The 27,795-nt window shown below is 37.0% G+C and overlaps 1 protein-coding gene across 1 annotated transcript in view; it reads right to left on the bottom strand.

The window, feature by feature from the left end:
• ENAH (ENAH actin regulator) overlaps window positions 1–27,795 on the bottom strand; it is a 158,086-nt gene that overhangs the window by 37,234 nt on the left and 93,057 nt on the right. The window contains exon 4 of the mRNA XM_024753165.1: window positions 4,923–5,007. Within this exon, the coding sequence (XP_024608933.1) occupies window positions 4,923–5,007 (85 nt within the window). The remainder of the gene's footprint in view (window positions 1–4,922; window positions 5,008–27,795) is intronic.

Below are 27,795 nucleotides of genomic sequence, written 5' to 3'. Positions count from 1 at the left end.
GAGCTAGCGTGTCTGGTAGAACTAGAGGTGTCTCAGCTTTGTGGGGCTGAGGCCTGTCGGCTCCCCTCTCTTGTACCCAAAAGGAGAGCCTGTCAGTCTGTCTGCCTGGCCACTTGCACAGACCCCCTTGGCAGCCCTCGGTCAGGGAAGAATACTGTCCATAGACACCCAAACCTCATAATGGAACAGGAAACCCAAGCCAGGTACTGACGTCATTCAGACTGTTTCTTGTTTTAGAAATAAAGAGACCACTAAAGATTACCAGATATTTGGGTAAAACCAATAAGGCAAACAATATTACTCTATAGGAAGGAGATAATTCAAACAAAGGATGAGAAACAAGAGGGACTTAAGATACAATCATGAATTTAGGACAGGCTGTTTTGAAAAAGGAATAATCGCTCCCCCGCCTCCGCCCCGCAAAAGGCTCTTGGAGAATAAAATTAAATTATAGGAGATCAACTACTGTGCTGTCCAATGAGGTGGTCATGAGCCACATGTGGTTCTCGAGCACTCATACTTTGGGCAGCCTGAACAGAAACGTGCCGTAAGTGTAAGAAATACAAACTGGATTTGGAAGACTCAGTACCACAAACAGGATGTAAAATATCTTAATTTCTATACTTATTTCTTTTTGAAATGATAATATTTCCATTATAATGGGTTAAATATTTTACTTAACATATTTTATGTTATTAAAATTAATTTCACCTGTTTCTTTTTACTTTTGCTAGTATGGCTACTAGAAAAATTTTAATTAAATATGTAGCTTATATTTCTACTAGGTAACGCTGGTCTAGAACGTATGGTTAAAAATATCATCAAGAATACAGAACACTGGGGCTTCCCTGGTGGCGCAGTGGTTGAGAGTCCGCCTGCCGATGCAGGGGACACGGGTTCGTGCCCCGCTCCGGGAAGATTCCACATGCCGCAGAGTAGCTGGGCCTGTGAGCCATGGCCGCTGAGCCTCCGTGTCTGGAGCCTGTGCTCCGCAACGGGAGAGGCCACAACAGTGAGAGGCCCGCGTACCGCAAAAAGAATACAGAAACAGAGGCAGAAAATGAGAAAAGGTAAGCATCATAAGGAAATAACCCAGGAGGCCCAGCATTTGATCAGTAGGAGCTCCCCAAAAAGAGAACAAAACAGAGAAGGAAATGGCTAAAGAAATAACATTTTAAAAAATCTAGGAGTTGTGGATAAGTCTTCAAATGGAAACAGTCCATTAAGTACTGAGCTTAATAAATCAGGGAGGGACCCCAAAACCAAAAACAAAGCACATCTTTGTGAAAACTCAGACTACCATGGTTAGTAAGAAGGTTTAAAAGGATTCTAGGAAGGGGGAGAAAAGATCACCTACTAACATAAAGACAAAGATTTAATGGCAGTAATAGAAAGACTGAAAATGTATAAACCATGAAAATAAAAAAACCAAAAAAATAAAATTAAAAAAATGACGTGTCTATCAAAACTAGGTGGTAGAATGGAAGAAAGGGGATAGGGAGATGTGCAGAACTACTGCATTCCTCTTACAGAGTGAAGAGTTAAGAGATACTAAGGTTAGAAGAACTAAAAATAATAACGACTCATGACTGGCAGGGGAAGTGAAGAATTCATTTTTTCATAGTGTAGAGTCAATAAGTACTATCTGTAATGTGACTAATCAAGAAACAGATATATAAACACATTATATATTACTATAGAAGAACTCAACAAAAGTACTAAAAGTAGAAATGGTTAAAAGTGATTAAGTCTCATGATTAATATGAGGGGAGGGCACAAGTGTGCAGATCACCCTCCCCCCCTTTTAGACCCTCCTGCACTGTGCAAAAAAGTTTAAGAAAAAATAATCTAGCAGTAATAAAGTAGGAATAAGTGAAAGGGATCTAGCTTAAAGACAGAAAAACTAGCAAGTCAGAAAATATAGCGGTATACAAGCAAATAAATACTGGAGAAAGCTATTAGTAATGAGAATGTCAGGACAGTAAATCCAACAGGCTTTCAGAGAAAGAAATAACAAAATGTACTTGAATAGATATTGTGAATGAAGATAATTATAGACTTTCTAAGCTGAAATTTTGGGAGAAATATTAGAGAGAAGAAGGAATGTACATTAAAAATGAAACCATAAGGGTTTAAACTGAGGCATCAGTAGGATACCCAAATGGATGAGCTCTAAAATAGGAATTCTCATTGAGGATCCACTGTTGGAATTAAGGGGGTCTGTAATCCTCTGGACCACGTAAGGGCACACATGTGTGCACATGTGCAAAGTCACATGCACATATCTGAAGGGTTAGGTTGGGTGGGGTGGGGGAACTGGATGGAAAAGGACAGTAGTTCACTACTTCTACCAAATTCTCAAAAGGACCCATGACACTACTCCATTTATCTGGAAATACGGGTCTGGCTCTCCAAAGGATAATCAGGAGCTGTAGATTTTGAAGCCATCAGCACAGAAGGTAAAAGGAAACTATAAGATCCAACCAAATCATCAACTTTTCAAAGGTTATACTGTGTGCAGAAATAAAAAAGAGATTGCTAAGTGTAAAGCCTTATATAAGAAAAGGAAGAGGTACAGAAAAGGAGAAGAGTTAGCAAAAAAGATACTCTAAAGCATCAAAAGGAAGAGAGAGAAGTGGAATACGTAGACCAAGAGAAGACATTTAAACTAGAATAAGTCAATGATGGTAGCAGCACATCCAGTAGATTTGTGAACACAAAGCAGATTTCATGAGACTAAAATGGAAATGGGGTGGGACTTCCCTGGTGGCACAGTGGTTAAGAATCCCCCTGCCAATGCAGGGGACAAGGGTTTGAGCCCTGGCCTGGGAAGATCCCACATGCTGTGAAGCAACTAAGCCCATGTGCCACAACTACTGAAGCCCACGTGCCTAGAGCCCATGCTCCGCAACAAGAGAAGCCACCACAATGAGAAGCCCGCACACTGCAACGAAGAGGAGCCCCCATTCGACACTACTAGAGAAAGCCCGCACGCAGCAACGAAGACCTAAGGCAGCCAAAAAACCCCCACAAAACAACAACAACAACAAAAGAACATAAAAAAAGGAAATGGGGTGAAAAGTAAAGAAAAGGAATGGAGATGAAATTAATAATGAGAGAGAAGGAAACTGGTTGGTGTCAAATGGAAGAAGAAAGAAGAGTCTGTGCATGACTATGGACAGAAAATAATTTAAAATTCATACCAATTTTTCAGAAATTCGGATTCCACTCTTCAAAATGACTGAGTTAAAGTCTTCAACTAAACAAATAAGTAATATAAACATCTTCAGTTTTCAAACCCTTAAGTATCTACTTACATACAAAGAGAAAAACCTCAAGTCCAGATGAACGCTTTGAAATGAGAAAGAACGTACATGAGGGCGTGGCGTTCTCATGACAATTACTAAAAGTTCACTCAGTACTCATTTTCAACTAAAACTGCATGCTGCAAGTTCTTGACAACCCTCTGTGAAGCAGATGACCCACCTGTGACCCTTGACAAGGCAGCGGTACCAGCAGAAGACTTCTGTTTGTATTCTGTACTGCCCTGGACTCCAGCAACTGTGTTGGGGATTATTTGCTTGCCTACTCTGTATTACCAGAGACGATCTATTACGTTCAGGATTTTCTCCTGGTTCTTCCTCGTTTTCTACAAATGTGTTACTCTCAATAAAACTATGATCATTTTTTATGAATTACTTTTCCGTTTGGTGTGTGAGAGACAGCATACAATTTCTAACTCCTGGAATTATTCTAGTATGTTTAAAATTTTCAATATGGAACTGAAATAAATGAACATATTCCTTAAACTTCCCTTATTTCTATAGAGACTTAATTTTATTCGTATCTGTTACAGCATCGCTCTAAAGAGCAGAAAGTTTCACCAAATTTGGAGGCTAGTTCCAGAGTGATCTAACTAAACATATAGACTGTGGCAAAAACGAAATTCACTTTAAGAGATCCTGGAGGGCGCTCCTCAAGAGCTAAGTAGTTACACAGCAAAGCAACAACACAAAACCAAGCAAGAAATTCCTTTGACTGTCTGTCAGGGAAACATGACACATATATTAAGACAACATAAAGAATATGGAGAACATTTCAAATATGAGGTCCAAATCAAAAGTGACAAGAAAAATTGCTGGCTTGCCATGGAGCAAATGCCTCTCAACTGGAAAATTCCATCTGTAAGATGGTTATCAATTCCCCAGAACGAAACAGGGGTGCCCTACTAGTAACAAAAAGCAGTATCAACATCTCTAAAAAGTTTCAATTTGTTTAAAATGGGGCACCTGGTTTGACTAGCTCAATTTTAGTTACTGAATGTGACTGAATTTTACAAAGCTATTTTGTTATAAAGTAGTCTCTAATTTAGAGACTCTGGGTTAATTCAGAAAAAACTACCCCTAAATGAGGCCGTATTGTAATTTCAAATGTATTTCTAAACTGCACTGAGATAATGAAGACGTTATTGATTTCATTCAATCACAGTTTAATCATAAACAGAATGATTCTGTATTCCATTACTATTCCTGTTCAATATTCGATGCCTTGTACAAAGAGCCAACACTATTTCAACTTTCCAGTCATGTGACAGGCAAAATGATCAGATTAATTTATAACTGCTATAAAAATAAGACTGCTTGAAGTGTGAAGACATTGTATATGCTGTGAAGAGTATTTAAAATATTTCAGATTCATGAGTATGCTTTTCACCAAAAAAGCATATATGAAATTTTATAACATCTTTTGTCCAGCCTATTAAGAATCTGCTTGATTATTAACAGTGATTCTAAAACTTAATATAACAATAAAAGTTCAGACTTCCAAATGGCTGACGAGACATAATCTACTTTCAATATCAGATGTTCACAGATTGGTCTTCTGTAGTAGAAAGAAAAGGTGCAAATAACTCGTGAATTTACCTTCTTTGAATTTCCAATTCTTCTTGTGATGGGCCATTCTGAACTTGGGCAGGTAGTTGTGAATTTTGTCTAGGCAATGTCGGCCCTAAAAAGGGAGGGAAACATTATAGATGAACATTATCTTTATACTGCACTGGATAGAGGAGATAAAATCATGAGAATAACATAAAACCGTAACATATTTACAAATGTATCTTCTTTTTGTTTAGCAAAATAAAATATAAGCTTCATATAACACACAGCAAATGAAAGACTGCAACATAATACTGTCGTTATCTCCAGAAGGCTTACTTGAAACAAATGGAAAACATCAACAATAAAAGAAAAATAAACATTTATATATGAAGAGCTTGAGTAAAACAAGTGTTCAATGAGCATCTGAATAGGCACCTAAGCTTGATGTTTCTAAGACAATGAGACATTCTCTTTGGGGTACTTATTCATGAAGTGGAGAGGGAGAACTTAAATGAAAAATCAGAATTCAAAAACTCACCTAAATAGAACACTGGAAATGAAAAACAGGAGAGAGAGAGCATGAGAACCTTATTACTAGACTGATGTACGCTAATGCATTTATCAAATTTGCCCACTTTAAGTTGCCATTCTTATTTAATGGCCTGGCATTTCCAGCACTGGTGAAAACCAACATTTGCTAAACTTCCATATATAATTAACCTACTTCTCTGAACTTTTGATGTAACACAGGTAATCATAATAACTTTTCATTTGGGGTAAAAACAAAACAAAGCAAAAAAAACCTGCGTTCAAACCAACATGGTTCTGTCATGAGAAACTAATGACCATTCATTCCCACATCATATAAAATGCAGACCCATTTTTAGCATCTCATAAAGAAGGCCACTAAATAAGGGGACATTTTAATGTCGCTGGATATAAAAATTATGTGTCATAAAATGAGATAAAATACTGGACCTAATATACAATGCCTATGGTTACAATAGGACAATCTTGAAATCTAGTCCAGTAAACAAGAGAATAAAGAAACAGTAGTTATCTTCCACGCTTGGAGAGAAATATATGAGTAATGATATGCTGCCACATATCTGTGAATCCTAGTGTGCCAGCAAAGGCCCCTAACAGATAGTTTGAAAGTGTTTTGTAGACCACTAGTATAAGAAACAGTTAATAAATAAATGCTTCTTTCTATGTGCTAAAGCAAACTCTTGTAATCTGTATGAGTTAAAAGCACAAAGTATCTATTTTATACTAGTGGAGAAGATTTCACAAAGAGAAGGATAAGGTTCACTAGAATGTAATACAGTACTTTTATATCCCAAGTGCAGAAAAACAAATAATTTGATCTGAACTTACCTACTAATTTTTCTCCTCATCTCTTTACACGTTTTTACATTAATCATTTAATTTGTCCTCTAAAGACAAATTAGATGACAACTGCAGTGATATTTCATTAGATTTCCTAAAAGAGTCTGCTATTTTAAGAGCCACATAGAGGAAATATAAAAATATATTAATCCCATGTAATCAGTAACAGCAAAAGAAATAAAATAAAATAAAGCTTTTAGAATTAAAAATGCATTTAAATGTTTGCATAAATGAAAACATGTAATGTGTCTAGGAGACAGACTGGAATTCTTTCCTTCTTTCGGATATTAACATAATGATATAAAAATAGACTGTCCTATTAAGCCATACCCTAACGTTTAGTACTTTACTCGTCTCTTCTGGCAGAGGAGGGGGACATACAAGGTGGGAAGGTAAGTGTGAGAAAATATAAACTATTTGGGGTAGTATTTTCCAAAGTTATATTTATCCAAAAATATTAAATGTGAGGGCTTCCCTGGTGGCGCAGTGGTTGAGAGTCCCCCTGCCGATGCAGGGGATATGGGTTTGTGCCCCGGTCCTGGAAGATCCCACATGACGCGGAGCGGCTAGGCCCGTGACCCATGGCCGCTGAGCTTTCGCGTCCGGAGCCTGTGCTCCGCAACGGGAGAGGCCACAACAGTGAGAGGCCCGCGTAACGCAAAAAAAAAAAAAAAATTAAATGTGAGCATTCAGCATGTGCAACTCACAAGACCACCACGGTTTAACTAGTTTTAAAAACAATGTTTGTGTATTTAAGTTAAAACTTCATGCTACTCAAATAATTAAGCAGTGAATGTCAGTAGGTAGATTTGTTTGGCATCAGTCTCAAAGAATTCGATCCTACTAATTCACATCTACATCAAGCACTGTAGCTCAACAATAATATTAATAGATTAAATTCACCAATTAAAATCTCGATGTAAGTTTTAACTCAAATACATAAATTCAAGAGAAAGATGTCAAAATTTCAACTCAATCCTTCTGATTTTATTTAAAGGTTTTTTTTTAAAATTAAACTGTCAAAAGTTTGATACAACTTACAAAAAAATCTGAATGTGAGAAAGGTTTCTTTTAGCAATTTATAAAAACTGTTTTTTTAATTTAAAAGTTTACTCAGCAAGCTTGTTTTAAAAGGAGGTTTTAAAAATGTGGGCAATATTTTCTGGCTGATATTATTAATTATAAAAATAGTTTACTACAAGGAAGATCCTTTTAAAATGGGAGGAATCCAAGAACAACTGAACAACTCTTAAAATTCTCTTCTACATGGTTCTTGGTGATAGTGGGTTATCTGTCTTCCCAAACACCTTCGTTATTAACTGGGGGGCAGAAGAGAGGACGCCTTCCCCCTGGCATTTTCTCACATCCATATCTAACCTGGTTATTTCGTTGTTTCTTCTGCATCAATATTGTCAACTAACAATAACAAGCACATTGAAATTCATGTGCGTTTAAGAAATAATATAAATATACTGTGAGCATTAAATAAAAGAGTCTTAGGTAAATTATGAACTTCAGGTACTCAATTATATCCTTCATTCCTGTCAAACATTTTACTGGGTTATACAATTGTTAAATTATACCAAAGGCACCACACACAACATGAAGCAGCAATTAAGATTAGGCAAGGCTGTCAGCTGCCACTGTATTTTCTGGAATATAACTATTAGTTACTTCACATAGGTCATATGCCTACATGAGTATTTGTGTTCTCATAGAATGCAAAAAAGGTACTTTCCTAACCAGTGGGTAAGTAACAATATTTTATGAGCATCACAGGGTGGTTAACGGCTCTTTTGGGGGAAAAAAGGAGAAGTGACAAGTGAACCTGCTTTGTTCCTACTACTGTATCATAAAGAACAGTAGCTACATGAGGGTTAGTTTTCTCTGTTCTATTACCACAGCCAAAGACAATGGTTGGTCTTAATTTGTCCTGGCTAGAATTCATATAGCAAAGTATGTAAATCACATGTTTCTAATAAAGAAAATGTGTCCATGTCACTGATATGGTATCTTATAAATGATGGAAATCAGAATAGAATGTCTCTCTAAACCAGGAATGAATGGCATTTCAGTCTTGACTTCAATACTGAGTTTTGGGTAAAGCATATTTCACTTATTGTCACATTTTAATTTTCACAGACCTAGTTTCACACTTAGCCACAGACTATTTAAAACACAGGACTAAAAGACAAATAGGTGTTATCATACACAATACAATCAAGTTTAAACTTAGCAATGTGGTAATTATATTGTTTGTACACAGTTAAATCAATTAAACATGCTACTGGGGGAAACTGCTTTTTAACACATTATTTTACAACTTAAAAAATTCACCTTTATGAAGGCCAAATCAATCTTTTCTCTGCAGTTGGGTAAACTCTATTATTCTGCATGTGAACTACACATATTAAGTAGCGAAGTATAGAACATCAAGTAGGTTTTCAAAAAGAGCTAAAAAGAGTCCTAGTAACACAAACACAAACAATCACTCATGGCTAGTTCAAAAGACCGCCTGGAAGAACCCCCAGGAGGAGGCAGAAAAATCAGAACTAAAAGTTACTAATTAATCACTTAATCTGTAATGATTAATTAAGGAACCTGAGAAGGAGTGGAGAGTTTATAAGGAGCCGCACAACAGGCTCACTGCTGTAACTGTCACCTGGAGAGATCGTAAAATAAAACCTCAGGTGATTAAGAAATGCATTAGAATTTTCATTTTTGGAAATTTATAACACATGCTTATTTGCCTAAACCAGCAAGTATATCAATCTTAAAGCAATTCTCTTTTTAGGTCAAGAAACAGTATGAGTAATACTGAAGGATCATATCAAAAACTCTGATTCACATGGATCAAGTACATATACACAGCTGAATTGTTTATATAAAATTTTAGTAGTATATATCATTTTATCTCTCATAAAATAATCTGGCCAGCCAAGGTATACAGTAGTCAAAAACGTATATACGAGTTAAAAAAAAAAAAAAAGGCTCTAAGATTTAAAAGTCACTTTTTGAACTTGGGTTTTCAAATCAGAAAGTTTTAGGATCAAATGAGAATAAAAAGAATTCAGACGTGTGTGTGTGTGTCGTGTATATGTGTACATATACAGATCCATCCTAGTGTAAGGAGGAGGATATGCATATAATGCATACCTGATGAACTGTAGTGTGGAATGGTTAAGTGACGTAACCGGTTTGTCCATGCAAACAACACATATATGTGCACACGTGTGTATATGAGCGTGAGAGTGAAAGAAAACACTCTGTAAGCCTAAATTCACTCCTAAGCCACAGATATCTAACCTACTGAATAGAGGCTGTCGATCAGAAACCAACCTATTAATAAGAGCTCACATCTGCCTTACAACATGTACACCTGAAAATTAATTCAAGTTAAGCAAAAGCTCCCTTCCAATAAATCACATTTATATTCCCCAAATCATATTAAGATGAATATAACTTTTCCCCTTAAATTCTAATTTAAAAGACTGCTCTCAAAGAAAATAGTTAAAAACAAAAACGAACAAACAAAAACCCCTCTCATTCGTGTTGGAGGAAGTGAACAAGAAATTAGTTCTGAGATCCTAATTCTAACTAAATCCTTTCTAAGAAGCCAACTCAAAAGCTGACCAAACCACCTACATGAACCACAACAAATATCACAACATAAAACAGTAGCTTGCTGTGTATCCCAAATACCACAAACCAGACCATGGCCTAAGGAAACAAAAGTTATGGAAATGCGCAAGGAGTATGTACCACAGCTTGAAAAAGTAATGTAAACATAATGTTGCTTACCACAGAAAATACATCGCAAATTAGTGCTGTCCTGGGTAGCAGTAACTTTGCTCTGGGCTGCAACAGACACCTTGGTGTTAGAAGCTTCAAAGGACAACGGGGCCATCTGAAGAACTTCACATAAACTAAAAGGTGCTTTGAAAGGTTCAAAAGTATTACACATACGTCCTAGCTAGATCCTCATTCTGGAAACTCTGTAATTTAATAAAAACGTATCCTCTTTATAACATAAACTTGTTAAAATTTTTTATGTGTAATCTTATTTGTGGAAAAAACCCTATAATAAGCCACAGACCAAATGATGCACTTATAGCTTAATTATTTCCTGAGTTATACAATCAGAGAATGCAATCGATTTGCATTTTACAATTACCTTAAAAAGTAAGTGGACCTGAGATACAGGAAGTCAGATCTATGGCCATTAGTTAATTCCATGATAGCTACCCTCTTTTAGTATTGCTCATTTAAAAGAATTTGCAGCTGAAAAAAATTTAAGGGAAATGCTTAAGATTAGCTTAACATGAGATGAACTCATCTCTACTAGTTGAAGACCAAAGCCATTTTACACAGCCTCCAGCAATTAAAGTGATATATATTCGTTGATGTCAAATAAGAATATCTTCATTTTTCATCTTTGAAAGACAGCAAAACTATTCATTGTTTTATCAAGCCACATTTTATTTTCCTTTTTTCTTCAATATGTATATATGCATACGAATTTGACAAAATCTTGTTAAAAAATGCGTGGCCACCTCAAAAAGCCACTTAATATTTAGGCTGCCTATACTAAAATTTACCTTAAGTATTAATGAGGTAAATTCTCTTTAAGTGAAAAAATTCAATGAGAAGGAGATGATAATTTATGAAAAGGGGAAAGGCTTTTACAAAAGCAAGGTGACACTCAAAACTGGGGTGGGAAAAACAAAAATTTCTTTTAGTTTTACATTAGTGACGTTCAAAACTTTACATCAATACTTTTCTATAAATAAAATACTACAGAAATTCTTTTCAGCATAGGAAAGATTTTCTCTTTCCATTAGTATTAATCAAGAAACAATAAACAAGTTAAAAATATATTGACTTAAGAAAGACTACATAAAGGCAAACAAGACAGTAATTTAGATTTCCCTTAAAACTGTATTATTTAAATAATACAATTTATGCTAACTAAAAGTTTGCATAGAATCAAAACCAAACCAATTTAAAGAATGCACACCTGAAAATGGTAATAAATCTTAAATAAGAGAATTTTTTATTGTTTTTTAGAAATTAGATTTAATATAATCCAATTACGTTTAAGTCTTGTTTTAAAGATATTAAATACAGCAGATATTTTCAAACACAAAATAAGATCGTTGAATGTCACCTTTCCTAAGTACTTCCACCCACTTAATCAATTATTATCAAAGTCGCATGCACAATATTTACAGTAATGACATAAAAAAGACCACAGGCATACATATAAAATGTCTACTAGCCTAATCAGATCATGCCAAAGACGATAAACCATTTAGGAGATGTTCAATAATTATACTTTTAAAAAAATCGGTCTTACCGATGTTTGTAAATGACTACTTCTACAAAGCCCCCTATTAAATAAACATGCCTAGTCTTCAGGTTTTACCCTTCAGTTCCTTCCATTCATATTTAAAGGAGGAAAAAAAATAAGGAAAATATTAAAAACTTACAGGAAAAACCTGAGAAATTATCTCATCTCTGACAGCAAAGAAACTGCCACATTCCATTACCGATCACTTTGGTAAAAAGTCATCTGACAATCGTCAGAATTGACGTAAAACATTACTACCACGTTAAGACCCCAAATCCCCAATTTTGCCAGTTTAAACTATTATGCAACATTCTTGCACTTGGTATCTTTAAACATATTCTTTCTACTGATTTTTACTTCATACCATCCCTAAAATACTTATCTAAATTCTGATAAGGTCGCTCGAGTTCTACTGCAGTTTGCATTTCCCGAAGATACTAAATTATTCATTCCATCATATGCATAAGGCTAACAGCACTTCCTGCTTAATACTGATGCTGTTAACTCTTTCTTCACTCAGTTGAGGGAGGAGGGTGGAATATGGGAAAAGAATGTTCAGTGTACAGCCTGAGTAAATTCAGTTAAAAAAAAAAGACACTTCTCTTTAAATCAGTGTATTAAAATAGGTTTACGGCTGACAGAAATAAGGATGCACCCTAAAGGAAAACATGACCTAAAGAGGTTAACTAAAGCAGTTAAGATGCATCAAAAAAGCAAAACTTAACATCTATATTAGACTTCTAGAAAAGAAAAATGACCATCTCTATGAGCTACTCTGACCTTGAAATAGTCTTGTCATGGTTGTTCATTTATTTCTAATATAGTTTGTGAAACAGCTGTCCCTCAGGCTTTTCCCCATCTTTTAACATCCTTTACCATTAGGTATTTTGTACAAGCAGGGAAATACACAAACCTTGGGTGAGATATTAGCAGGAGAAAATGACAGGCTGTCATTTGATCAGTATTACTGCATTTTATTGCAATATATAATTACTATAGTAGACCCTTAGCATTCACATTTTTAACATTAGAGGTCTCCACGATCAGGAGTTAATCCCAAAGAAATTTGTAACGAGGAAACTACCCAGCTCAGCACTTTTTCTGAGGATTAAATGAGATAATGTTTGCTTACAGCTGGTTTTAATTTGATTTGTACTCTCTGGAAAGCTGGTCTGTTGAGTAAGCACAGCATAGCATGCAAATTAGCAGTGATCATACTTCTGACCATCATTAGGGCCCCAGGTATTACCCTCGTGATTGCAAAGTTCTACTATAACCATTTTTGAGAGGGCATGAAAGCAAATGTGTTTGTGTTTGTTCTAAGGTATACAGAATAGAATGGAAGAAGACACTGCAGTGGTATGGTTGCCTGTGTTCAAAAATAGGTACCATGGGGTATAAACTGGTACAGCCACTATGGAAAGCAGTACAGAGACTCCTCAAAAAATTAAAAACAGAACTAACATATGATCCATCAATCCCACTTCTGGGTATATACCCAAAGAAATTGACAACAGGATATTGAAGAAATATCTGCATTCCCACGTTCAGGGCAGCATTATTCACAATAGTCAAGATATGAAACAACTTAAGTGTCCACTAGCAGATAAAGAAGATGCAGTATATATACACACACACACACACACACACACACACACACGCACACACACACACTGCAATATTATTCAGTCATAGGAAAAAGGAAATACTGTTAGCAGCAATATGGATGGACCTTGAGGGCATTATGCTAAATGAAATAAGCCAGACAGAGAAAAAACAAAGACTGCACAGAATCACCTGGATGTGGAACCTAAAAAAGCTAAAGTCACAGAAAAGTGGTTGCCAGGGGCTGGGGGGGTGAGGGAAATAGAGGCTGGTAAAAGGGTACACATTTTCAGTTACAAAATGAATAAAGACTGAAGATCTAATGTAAAACACGGTGGATAACACAGTTGATAACACTGTACTATATAACTGAAATATGCTAAGAGAATAGAACATAAATGTTCTCACCAAAACAAAACAACCAAGCAACCAAACAAAAAAGAAATATGTGATAGATGTGTTAATTAACCAGATGGAAGAAATCCTGTCACAATTTATATGTGTATCAAATCATCATCGTGTACACTTTAAACATCTTGCCATTTTATTTGTCAATTATACCTCAATAAAACTGAGAGGGGAGCTTCCCTGGTGGCACAGTGGTTGAAAGTCTGCCTGCCGATGCAAGGGACACGGGTTCGTGCCCCGGTCCGGGAAGATCCCACATGCCGCGGAGCGGCTGGGCCCGTGAGCCATGGCCGCTGAGCCTGCGTGTCCGGAGCCTGTGCTCCGCAACGGGAGAGACCCGCGTAACACACACACACACACACACACACACAAACAAAACTGGGAGGAAAACGGTACCATATTTGCAGGGCACTGTGCTAAAAGACATGAGAATTACAAATAGTAAATTTTATTCAAAGTGAGGATAATTTTAAAGTGGCATTTAAAAACATTTGCAAAAGAATTTCAAATTTTGTTTTAAAATATATGCAGTTTTTAATAAAGGAAAATCGTTATATATCTCAAAAAATGAGGGACCATGCATCTATAGCCACATGTGAAAAAAATACCACCATATAGAACTGCTCTCTTTTTTTTCATTACTGAATCTTAAGCAAAACTATTTATATGACTGGTTTCCCCGCCCCTCTTCATTTCTTTAGTTCTCCCCCAACTTAGGGTCTCAAATGCACTTTATTCCCTTCTAAGCAAGAATGAAAATTGCTGCTAACAGTTGAAAATTGCTGATAATCGATTAGGCTTGACTGGCAATAGCATCAGTCCAACATCTGTTTGCAAGCCATTTATTTTTAGATGTGGAAGGAGTGACTGTCTCCAGCTAGAGAAATTGAAGTTGAGGGGTTTATAATTTACCAATCCTGCCATATCCTAACACTTCTAAAGGTAAGAGTAGTCCGTGTCCCACATTCATTTCTCTGCTTCTTCCTCATGGACATAGATCAAATTCCCTCACCATCCCCAACCTCCTTCTTTTTCGTTACTAAGGCACTGTTAAGTACATATATGCTCAGAGAAAACACCACATTCAGGTAGAATGCACTTTAACAAAGATGATTAGCTTATTACTAGAGTATCTGTTAACTCTCTAACCAGCGCTGTTATCTATTCAGTTATGCAAACCAGATATCTAGGGCCCTTCCACTACTACTATTTAACCTACTTCCAAGTCCTGTTAATGCAATCTCCTCATTGTTCTCCAAACTACCTCCACTGTCACTCTTCATGTTCCACGATCTCTTGGTTTTCAAAGTGGGATTCATATATCCCAGAATGCTAAACATACCCTAGGGTAGGTAGGAAAGAACACAGTAGTACTTCCATTTCTGTTAATTTTTTTCTCATCCTTTTTACAGTTCTATTTTTTCATGTTTTACAATGTATGCAATATGTCAACGCCAAACATATACATAAGCTATAAATACACGTGCATTAGGAGATAAGCTCAAAAATTAAGGGATCACCGGCCTAGACTATTAAACAAACTGTCCATTCTGATGCTGTACCTCTCTCCCGTTCCCCACAGCAGCCAGTGATACTTTAATAACTAAACCAGATCAAATCATCTCCCTTAGTAAAATCTCTTCAATATCTTCCCACTGATCTTAAGATAAATACCAAACTCCAGTGCTTTCTCCCCATGATGTGGCTGTGGCCTAACTCATCCCATTCATGTTGTTTCTCTCTACACTCCAGGTACATTGCTCTTCCAAATTTTCAAATGAGCTATATGCTCCTCCCGCTGCAGGGCTTTTTTTTACACATGCCACATGCCTTCTGCCTGTGATATTCTTTTCTTGGTTACCTAGTATGCTTCCTTTTTGTACTAATTAGAACTTTCTGGCAGTCAAAACTGAACTGGAGCTACTATTAGCCCCCAGGCAACTAATATAATTATTTCTCCCTCCTTCACTCAGAATTCTTATTTCCTATTTCTAGTTTCATAATTATATATGTTTTTTCCCAGTTATCCACTTCAAAAAATTTGAAAGGAGATAATAAGTATAAGATTGGGTAACACCAAATTTTCTAAGAAATATGAAGAATCTGTCTAAAGACTTAGAAGAAAAGTTTTCATACATTAAAATTAGGCAAAGTGGTACAAACTTATATTCAGACAAGAAGGAAAGTGGGAGACAGATAAAATAGATGTGTGACATGCTACAAAATGAAAGTTTGGGGTGGGGGGGATGATAAAGGCACCCAATTCCATGGGCCAGGCTCATTTGGGGGTGGTGGGCAATCCAATGAGATGAGATCACCTCAGATCATTTTTAAGGAAACACATGCAATTTTGCTTCCTCATCCACATGTAAAGAGCTGAAATTCTTTTAACCAAGAAAAAAGTGTTTTCATTCTAAAAGTATAATACAAAAATTTTCAAAGACCATGTCTGTTCTTTCCTCCTTTTGTAAGAGAAAAAGAATTAAGAGAACCAAAAAAGTATGCAGTTCTAAGGTAATGCTCTTGGATGTGGGAAAAAAGTGAAGGAAGGACAATGCTGGGCAAGAAAACTGAGCCTGGGGACCAAGAGAATAAACTTCAGAGATTTCACAAATGGCCAAGCATTCATCTCTATTTACATTCAATTTGGCAAAGAAAACTACTACACAATTCTACTTTCACAATTTACCAAGTTTTTAAATGTTGAGTTTTTTAAACTAAAGAATATGAGGAAGCCTTTCTGATTTGGTTGTAACCTCCTTATTTAAAAAAAATATTAAGTATTAGTCATTACTTTCACTGTATACCATACTCCTACAACTTTAACACACAAACATCAATTGTGAAAATAAGAAGGTCAATTGTTCAAACTTAGAGAGTATGCCTAGATACGTGAATACATGCTTTCTTATAATGACTTACTTTTCAAACTGCCATACATGATACCTGCTACAAAATACATGAAGCTCGAAAAAATTACGCTAAGAAGCCAGTCATCAAAGATCACATATTGTATGATTCCATTTATATGAAATGTACAGAACAGGCAAATACATCGAGGCAGAAAGCAGATTAGTGGCTGCCAGGAGCTGGGAGGTATGAAGGAATGGGAGTAGGGTAAGAGTAGGGGTGGTGATAGGGACTTAGGGGCACAGGGTTTCTTTCCCATGTGACGAAGATGTTCTTAAAACTGATTATGGGGATAGCTACCCAATTCTATGAATACACTAAGAACCACTGAATTGTATACTTTAAATGGGTAAACTGTATGGTACAGTAAAGCTATTAAGGAAAAGAAAAAGTGCCATGTCATGCTTGTATTCTTCATCTTGGAATTGTTTATAACATAAAGTTGAAAAATATCCCAGTGCCTATTACTTTTCTATTATGGAAAATATTAAAGGTGATTACTTCTGGATGCTGGGATTTTCTTTTTTAAAAACATACATTTATTTATTTATTTATGGCCATGTTGGGTCTTTGTTGCTGCGCACGGGTTTTCTCTAGTTGTGGCGAGTGGGGGCTACTCTTCCTTGTGGTGTGCAGACTTCTCATTGCAGCGGTTTCTCTTGCTGCAGATCACGGGCTCTAGGCATGCGGGCTTCAGTAGTTGTGGCACGCAGCCTCAGTAGTTGTGGCACACAGGCTTAGTCGCTCCACAGCATGTGGGATCTTCCGGGACCAGGGCTTGAACCCATGTCCCCTGCAGTAGGTGGATTCCTAACCATTGCGTGGATGGTGGGACTTTAGATATTTTTACTTTCTTCATTATGATTTTCTGTACTGCTTAAACTTTTATAATAAGCACACAACTTTTTAATCAGAAAAAATTTTTTCGCTAGAAAAACAAAATGCCGTGCTGGAAATCCGAGTTCTACTGCCCAGAGCAGTTCTTGTCGCGTGGAGCTCCAACTGGCTCTAGGTTCTGACGAGAGAACTGGATGTACACAATGAAAGAAGTGACTCGATTAATAGTACCAGCATGACCCCAAGTGCCTGGAAGGACTGCAGAGCCAGCACCTGGCTGTCCCTTCCAAACACTAGAGCTGGTCTGGGAAGGTTCCTCTGCCATCGTGTTATTTTTCAGGAGGAATCAAAAATCAAAGCCATTTCTTAGGTCATGACTCTGAATACATATCCATTCAGGATGGTTCACTGAAAACCAGGCCTGTCCTAGTTAAACCAAGACAGCTGTCTACTTCTCCCTGGGAACCCTACTGCCCTTGCCCTTCTCATTTTCTCTGGACAATAATTCGTGATACTTCATCGACGAAACCAAGAAGCAACTTCTATCTAAAACAACCCCAGACAATCCTAACACTTAAATGACAAAGATGTCCACATTTACTTTTGGAAACTCAAAAATAAGTAAAATTTTATTAAAAGAATAGTTTTGATGAATATATAATAAATTAGATAAACTGGGTTTGTTTACCTCACATGGGGTTTATGAAATAGAATTAAATATAAATAAAGTTATTGGTGTGGGCTGTCAGCAAGTACATAAAAATAAACTTGTTCTACAAACTAAACATCATTAACTTCAGTCTCTGAAATGTAATTATATCCATAGCAATATGTATCTTTATTTCACTACTCTTTAAAATATGACTCATAATTAATAGGTCTAAATTTGATATGACAATTCAAACGTGAGGGTGTGTTATTTAGAGGAAACATCAAATATTCAGACAAACAAAGAAAATGAAAAAAGTCATCAGCTGTGTGGTCAAACTTATAAAAATTAAGGAAACTTTAAATTAGGAATGCCATATTCCCACTCTTAAGAATCCATGGTTGCTACCCAATAAAGAACACTTCTTCTGGAAAACTGTGCACAAAATACTTATTATCGTATTTTAAATGATATTCTTAGTAATATTTTAGTTCAACCTGTATCCTATGTCACTTTACTTTCTTCATTAGACATTTTCCACATTAAATCTTAGTCTTTTACTACTCATTCTCTAAAAATGAACTACAAAAGCAGCAGTGATACATTGTTATTTAAAAACAAAACAGGGGGAGGGGAAAAAGAAAACTTCAATACCAGCTAGAGCTCAGAAGGAAACACACTGTAAAATACCAAAACTGGTTGAGCCTAAGATCCTTCCAATTTATTGTGAGTTACTACTTTATATTGTGTTAGAATCAGCTGTCTGCCTCACTAGACTTAAAGATACTCAAAGGTACTTATCTGTGCCATACTCAGCTTCCCATTACCAGCAACCAGTATGGTACTTGGCACATTGCAGGTGACTGATTATTTAACTAAATAGGAGTTTTACAGAATCAATGTAACTTTTTAAAAAATAAATTTATTTATTTATCTATTTATTCTTATTCTTATTTATTTATTTTTGGCTGCATTGGGTCTTCGTTGCTGTGCGCGGGCTCCCTCTAGTTGCGGCGAGCGGGGGCCGCTCTTCGCTGTGGCACGGGCTTCTCACCGCAGTGGCCTCTCCTGCTGCGGAGCACAGGCTTCAGCAGGTGTGGCATGAGGTTCTCGGTAGTTGTGGCTCGCGGGCCCCAGAGCACAGGCTCAGCAGTTGCGGCACACGGGCTTAGTTGCTCCGCGGCATGCGGCATCCTCCCGGACCAGGGCTCGAACCCGTGTCCCCTGCATTGGCAGGCAGGCTCCCAACCACTGCGCCACCAGGGAAGCCTGAATCAATGTAACTTAATCAGAACTCGCTAAAGGTCTACTATGTGTTGTAAGTACCTTTACATATAGCAATCCATCTAAATAACGCCAATAGGAGAGAATAAATATGAGAATGAATGAATCTGTATATAATTTTATAATAAAGCAGGAGATATACACAAGACCAGAAATATTTAAACAAAAGTCAGGGAAATAAAACCATCTTCAACTACAAAACCACCTTTATGTGGATGCGTAAGTGGGGGTTCCTATAAAGCCTTGTTCAGCATAATATAAAGAAATCCCAGAACACGCAGGCAATCTATATCTGAAGTTTTTAATGGACTATAAGGTTGGGATCCCACAAGCTTCCGGGGGGGGAAAAAAAAAATCAACTCTTTAAAAAGCAAAGAAGGGACTTCTCTGGTGGCACAGTCGCTAAGAATCCGCCTGCCAATACAGAGGACACAGGTTCGAGCCCTGGTCCGGGAAGATCCCACATGCCGCGGAGCAACTAAGCCCCTGCGCCACAACTACTGAGCCTGCGAGCCACAACTACTGAGCCCACACGCTGAAACTACTGAAACCCGCGCTCCTAGAGCCCATGCTCCACAACGAAGAGCAGCCCCCCTCGCCACAACTAGAGAAAGATCGCATGCAGCAACGAAGACCCAACTCAGCCAAAAAACAAATTTTTTAAAAAAGCAAGGAAAAAGCCTGGTCCGTAGCCAATTCCCAGTGTGAAGAAATTCAGGTGAAGGTAAGTTATTTCCCAAGCCTCATGACCAAAAAGCATCAGAAGTCAGGGCACAAGAGAACTGTTAAAGGGAGGGGTGACTCTAGAAAACAGGGAGGTGTCTTTAGAAAGGCAGTCTGATTGTGTCTCTTCCGGCAACGACCTTATGCTGAATTTGTTTTTAAGCAAGTCAAGACTCCACAGGCCGGCTGCAGGGACCATAGCATCACTATTCACAGGAAGATAAAATGCACAAGAAATACTTATGGGAAGTTTTAAATGACACTTGTTCAAATTCATACTTTAATGAATAAAAGGGTAAATAAATATTGGCAGAGAAATAAATAACTGCTGGACTAATCGACAATGGACTAATCAACAATGTGGAAATATCAGAGAGTCCTGAAAACCTAGCTCTTATCTGGGTTATGATACTTGAAAATAAAACCGTACTACCCAAACTGAGGCCAAAGTACCTACTTAAGAGGGAAAAGATATAATTCAAGCTGATTTCCCAAAAGAACAGTTATCCCTTTGGAGCAGAAAAACAGTTATAGCTTCCTAAGAACAAAACTCTAGAGACTCAAACATCTATTCATGTAAATAATACTATAAATTACTACTGCTGTATTAACTGTACTTGAGAGCTGTTTATATATCTTAATCCAGATTAATAAGATTGTAGGCTACATTTTAAAATGTACGTATGCATATATCTTTTGGCCTTTGGCAGAAGGAGACACTTTGAATAATTTGATCTTTATGTGCAAATAAAATTGCCAGTAAATGTCACTGTATTAGGATTGTCACTAACTTTGGTTCTGCCAAATTTATTTATATAGTCCAGAAATTAACATTTTAAAGTGTTTTTGAAAACAGTAAGTCTCATTGTGGTGAAAGAAGGAACAGAATGTGCAAGGACCTGAAGCAGGGGAGAGTGCGTTTAGTTAATGCAGAGTCAAGAGGGGCCAGCTCATGAAGGAACCCAGAGTCCTGTTAAGAAGCCTGTACTCTATTCTAAGAGCTATGGAAAGCCATTGCAAGATGATTTGGTACACACAACAGAGGTATGCAAAAATCCACCCTACCTCCCATGAACATAAGGTCATTCTCTAGTATTATCTGCGGAAGACACCAGAGACCTGTTTCCCGGGAATTCACATCACCCATTCAGTCAATATCTTCAAATTGGGGATGTATGATTCTAAGACTTAAAGAAAATGTGAAATCCATGGAGACCAGTGACTTTAAATCTGAATTAAGAAAAAAGTAATTCTTTGTTTTTAGTATATTGAATAGTATTATCACAGTAAAGATCAGGACAATATTTGCATAGGAAACTCCTCAATAAAAATACATTTCTTCCTACATGAATGGCATTTTCATAGCCAAATATCACGGAAAATTTCCAGAAAACAGCAGTGATTTGTTTCCTCACCTGAATCATCTCAGAAATTGCAAAAGCCTACAGAAATAGCAGGTCTACCTTAAAGGAGTTACTCCTGGTATCTTTACGTGAGTAGCATGCTATGTTTGCCTATACCACTTCCTAATTACCGCTCTGTACCATGCATGGTACTGACACTGCCTTGCAGATATTTCTGACCGTGGTGTATCTTCTCTACACAACCGCTCCTTAAGGTCAGCAATGTCGAATCACTCATTTTTGTTTCCCTAGTAACATGTAACACAGTACTTTTATTAGGAGTACAAGTAATTCAGTTTACTGTGGCTTTTCCTCTTTTAGATGAGATCATCTACCTCTTAGCAATTTTTAATGGGTTAAAAAAACAACCTCACAATATTCTTTATATATAAAAGCTGATGTCAAAATACCACAATTTAATACCATCTTCAAAAGATTAATCAGAATTTTTCTATCTTGCCTAGATCATAAAAACAGGAATGCCCAATGCTAGTTCAGAGGCACCGAACCAATGTTCACCTGCTCTCTGCTGAATACAAACATGGACAACCCAACGGTACACACTATCACTTACAGACTGAGGGAAGCATGTCCAAAATCGGGCTGTGATCCTGAAACTAATAATAATATTGTAATATACTATACTTCAATTGGAAAAAAATTAAGCTGTAAAAATTGGGCCACAGATTCGGCTGCCACTGTGTGTTGCGATTGGTCTCATGAGAGTAGAAGTGGTTCCTGCAATTCATGTCTTGTCATCAATGGACAAGTCAGATTCTATTCTATCAAAGCTTCTCCCTGCACCCCCGTGTAAAGATGAAAAAGTCCGACAAAAAGGTATCAGAATTTTCGACTGTCTAACAGCCAGCAAATGCTTCTCCAATTTATGGGCAACAAATATGATTAAAATTCAGGAACACAAGTAAAGTAACTGTATACAAATTACTATTCTCACACAGGGAAACACGTAAATAATCACGGATGACATCCTCAGTTCACTGCAGCACCATTAATTAAATTTCAAGCTTACTGTAAAATAAGCCTGAAGAACTGAAGTCACCAGCTAGACCTGTAACAGACAATACATTAATAAGATCCCCAACTACCAGAGAAGCAGAGAAACAAGAATGAGAGACAGAATAGTGTCTGTCTGACAACAAACTTCAGGCTAAAATAACTTTCTATATGATTATGAAATACAGATTTATCAAAAAAATCTTGCCTCTTTTAGTTATTTAATCAATCCCACTTTGGAGCAGGACAATATCCTAAGTCCCAAAACCTAAGTCAAAAGCTGTGCTTATGAAAAATGCAGTATCAGACTTGAGTTATGGTCAAGCCAAAGCAGCTCTCCCAAACAGTTAGTGACTAGAAGCTTAAAAGTCATGAAGTAAATACTTTTAAATTCTTTTATTATAAATAAAAATTCACATATGAATATATATAATAATTCATGTTAGAACAGTCACCCAAATCACTTTGCATGAGCACTGGGCTCTCTTACGTAATGCTGGCTGAGAAAAGCTGGGAGAGAGGTTATAAGATATGATGGGTAGGGCACAGGAACCAGAAGCCTAACTCAGTAGTTCCCAAGCTTTTCAACAACTAGAAACCCATTTATTATTTTAACTAACCCCCTTGGACTCCATGTTTAGGGTGAGCTTGTCCAAAGGAACTATATTTACCATTAATCTTTGTTCTTCCATAAGTAAGCAAAGATACATAAATGGTCGTGTTCAATTCAGGCACTGGGACTACTGCAACTCTTGTTACCAGTATCTTGGCACAATCACAAGATCTTCAAAGTGTCAACAGTAGTTAATTAGAACTTACTGGTTTTAGATAAATAAGCATCTCCACAGAGCTGGCAAATTTAGTCTCAAACAAAGAAGCTTGTATCTGAGGAGGTACAACCCTGTCACTGGAATGTATGATGTACATCGTTTATTTAGCTTTCCAAAACACTGAAAATTATCTCAGAACTCTATCAGTTGTTCTGTAGTAGCTTTGTGGGTAGTAAGTTGAAAATCATTGTTCTAACCCAAACAGAATTATTTCCCAAGGAAAAGGACATTCATATATAACGTGCAATGCTAACTCTGTTAGTAAATTACTCAACTGTGGGCTTAACATATTTGTTCTCTAAAAGCTATTTACAGACAAAAACTGTGCCCATGTACCATCCTTTCTAAAACCTGGACTCAGGTTCACAGGAAAAATTCAAACTTATGCTGAACTACATTTTCATTTTTCACCTCTTTCTCCCAAACTACTGATTTTCTTCACATAGCAGAAATAATTTTAGGTCCCACATTATCTGCAAACGGATATGATACTCTCCCAGAGATCTCTATTGTTGTCATGTGAAAATGGGCAGCGTGAATTCTTTTTTAAAGAAAAATTTACCTAAGGGGATGAAGCAGTCGTACAATAGTGATTTCCTGTTTAAACACACCTGCTTCTATCACCGTAATCCCTCTCCTATTTGAATTTTCTTCTCTATTTTTACTATTTCTGCTTCCACTCAGCAACATAAGGCTTGTCTCACGGCCTCCAGCAGCTCCCTTTTCAAACCACTGCTGGCCTTCTGAAGTACAGCTTTGTTCACGTCATTCCACTTGCTGAAAAACATACACTAAATCTCTATCACCCACAGCTCTCAAAGGACCTTCTTGATCAGACCTACCTTTCTGACTTTAATCCCCACCAGGCCAATCAAACAACTCCTGGTCTACAAACAAGCTCATTCTTTCCACTTTTGTACTCATACACTATTTCCTAGGCTGGATATGCCTTTCCCCCCAACTCATGTCCCTATGCCTACATTTTATCCATCTTTCAAAATCAGCTCAAAAAGCCATCCCATCATTAACACTTTTCCTCAATTGTTCCAGTGAAAAGAAATCTCATTCCCCTTCTCATACTCACACAGGATTTTATCTGTACCTCAGATATGACTTCCTCTTTTGGATTATGACTGTGTCTTATCTCCTCTACAAGAGTAGACGAGTCCTTGAGGGCAAGATTTGAGTCTTATTTCCCCTTGCATGTATCCAAGGATGGATAAATTAATTAATTTTCTACAGGGTAGGAGGAACATAACATGGTATATCTGTACCAGGCAGTAAAGACAAAGAAGAGGCTGGAGAAAACTTCTCTCTACCACTTTTATTCCTCTAAGTAAATTAATCCACATGGTAGAATTTTCTGTGTATTTTTAAATGTTACCACTAAAAAATAACATTCTACTGTATAGTTTAAAAGTACTAATGTCTTAAGCTCATTTAATTCCCATGATATCCTAACACAGGTATTCTCATGACCCTTTTATATAGTATAAGGCAACAGCTTCAGAGAAGGCAACCTGCCACCAGAGGGAGAGTCAACTCTGGAGTCTTTTACCTCCAGTTTTAAGTTCTTTCCACCAAATCAAAATGAAAGACCACAAAATTTTACTAAAAACCATAAAACAAAAAGTAAATGAAAGTTCTTCTCTTTCCTGTTTTCTCACCTGAAACTGACTTCCCTCAAAAACCTTTTAAAATATGCTTTGAAGATCTTGAATTGAAAAGCAGAGGAATGCAATAAAAAGAAATGGCCTGGAGGTTGGGAAAACCCAGTCCCAGTTGTGCCTCCCTTTCTAGGTATATGTGACCTCAGGGAAGTCCCACCTCTGCATATCAGTCTTCCTAATTGGAAACTGGGAGTGACAGATTAACCTCACATTATTGTGGAGACTGAATTTATAAATGGGGAAGGGTGTGAAGAGGTAAGTTAGAGAAGGAAGCAGTACACGGCAGCACCCACCAAAAAAGTGTCCCACCCGCCCAACCCCCAAACCTGTTACTCATTTAATCCTGATGAGCAGCTAACGCTTTATCTGTTTCAGTGTTACTTCTCCAATAAGATTATTGATTAAGGAAAGCTAGAAGTGAAAACTATTATCCAAGACCACCTTTAGAATCCATCTTCACCAGCTGCTCAAACTGACACATCTGGTGTCTTAGAACACCATCCTCCCCTCCCTGACCAGTCCGCGTTACATCTCACGGATATAGTGGAAAGAGGCTGAATGCTAAAATTAAATCTGGGTACAAACGCCACTTACGCCACTGTCTAGCTGTGGGCCCTTGGGCCAGGCCAGTGACCTTCTGAAAGCTCCAACATCACCTCTAAAGCAAGGATAATGCCACCCACTTTGCAGTGTTGTTATAAAGTTTATCAGTAATAAACGTGTCCAATTAGGACCTGCCACACAGCTGGTGCCTAATAAACAGATTATTATTCTTGCCTCAGAACTGCTTTAACAACTAAATGAGGACATAAGTAGAAGGCCTAGAACAATGTCTTCACAGGCACGGTAGGCACTGGATAAAGTCTGTCACCTCCTCTGCACTCGGCTCCTTTCCTCTTTGTACTGCGTCATTTCAGGCCTCATGGTTCTCACTGATATTATCACAGCGGCGTCTGAAACCATCTCCATGCCTGCAGCCCCATGCTCACCAATCCATCACTTCTGTCCTGAAGCACAAACCTGATCACATCAAACATTTATTCAGCACCCTTTGAAGACCGTACGGCAGACAACATCATGAGTTGCACACCCCTCAGCAAGAATACAAGGTCCTTCCCCGTCTTATCTCTTGTGACTTCCCTCCCCCAATAGAAACTCTCGTGCCCAAGCCACAACATCACCCGCTTGTTTCCCAGCTGCTCCGGGTTCTCATGCCTCCAAGCCAATCCAGAATGTTCTTCTATCACCTACTCATTCTTTAAAACATAGCTCAAGCATCACCTTCTCTTCAAAACTTTCCTTTACCCTAGAATTTTCTTCTGCATACTTCATTCACAGCATTTTACAAACCGAATTCTAATTTTGCTGTGAAATCCTGGAAGGCAAGGGATAGGCCTTATCATGTTAGCTTTATTCCCAGTGCCTAGCACAGGACCTACGCTCAAAACCTGTTTGATGGTTTCTGTGATATAACCTTAATATTGCTCCCATGAATACTGGCACTCTGGAAGAATGAAAAATAACTGTCACTATAAAACATATAAAGTATTTCTAGAAACTTTTTGAGATATTTTAAATCCATTTAATTCCAAAACATATCTCAAAAAGATTAAAAAATGCTAAGATAAAACTCATACAAATGCACAGTGAAAGGTTTATCAGACCAAATTAACAGTTAAAAAATGAATGGAATCTCAGTCTTTATAAATATTTAATTACCAAGTCTAAAGAAAATTTCCAACAGGAGGATATCTTGCTTTCAATAGATATAAAACAAAATCCAGCAAAAGCAGTCTTAGTTAATGGTAAAATATTTTAAGGTTTTCCTCTTATAAAGGTATGCTTAATCTTGGTTCAGTAGAACAATAGTAGAATAATCTTACTGAACTCTAATACGATTTTCCTTTTAAAAAAATGGAATTTAAAAATTATTTCCTTTTCAAGTGACTTAAATCTTTTTCAAAATGAAATAGATTGTGCAAGTTCACATCCACTAATCATGAAAAGGACTGACTACATTTTACATAATCCATAACTATTATCTGCAAAACTGCTATAAATGTACTTAATAAAACAGAAATCAAAAATATCAGGCGGGATAACGCATTTTGAATGTACTTATTTGAGTCCATTTCCATTAGACAAAGGAAACGGATAAACTGCAGCTTTTGGTATAAAAGAAAGCACTAATTCAACTCTTCTTCAAAAATGTTAGAACATGTGACTTGCGTTTTTTAAATTCCAAATATAACTCACTGTATTTAGCACCTCCTGTACCTTCCAGTATATTAGATACTTGCACATCAAGTTAAAAACAAAATAAAGGAAAACATTCCTGCCACCCACCCTTTTCGTGAAAGAAATGGAAATATTAAACATGTACACAGAGCACCTTTTAAAGGTCATTATGACTAGCTACAGAAAAAGCTGTTTTTTCTTAATTTAAAAATTTTGCTTGAGGATTTAGAGACGTGGGGGTCAAGGGAAAGAGGAAGGGAGAATTGTGCAATTTTTGATTTTGGCAGAGAAGATGGGTTAGTAATTTCCAAATCCTGCTCTAGGGTACATAGGTGCCCCAGTGGTTATGGTCTTCCAACTCCTACATTAATCAGAGAAGCTCTGGAGGTTTGTTTTTGTTTTGTGGGGAGTGTTCTGTATATGAACTGAGCATCTGAAAAAGATTTTGTTTGAACAAGGGTGTCCATAACTTAAAAATGCCTGAACACCACTAAGAAGGACTAACCAATATTCAACGAATAATACATTAACACCCAGTAAACAAAAAAGCCAGAAGCATTCAATATGGAAAACTGGTTTTAAAAAGTGATAAAACACTAAGTAAAAAA

The sequence above is a fragment of the Neophocaena asiaeorientalis genome, unplaced genomic scaffold, assembly GCF_003031525.2.
Source record: "Neophocaena asiaeorientalis asiaeorientalis breed wild unplaced genomic scaffold, Neophocaena_asiaeorientalis_V1.1 scaffold634, whole genome shotgun sequence".
Classification (NCBI taxonomy): Eukaryota; Metazoa; Chordata; class Mammalia; order Artiodactyla; family Phocoenidae; genus Neophocaena; species Neophocaena asiaeorientalis.
This window is presented reverse-complemented; position numbering and strand designations above follow the sequence as displayed.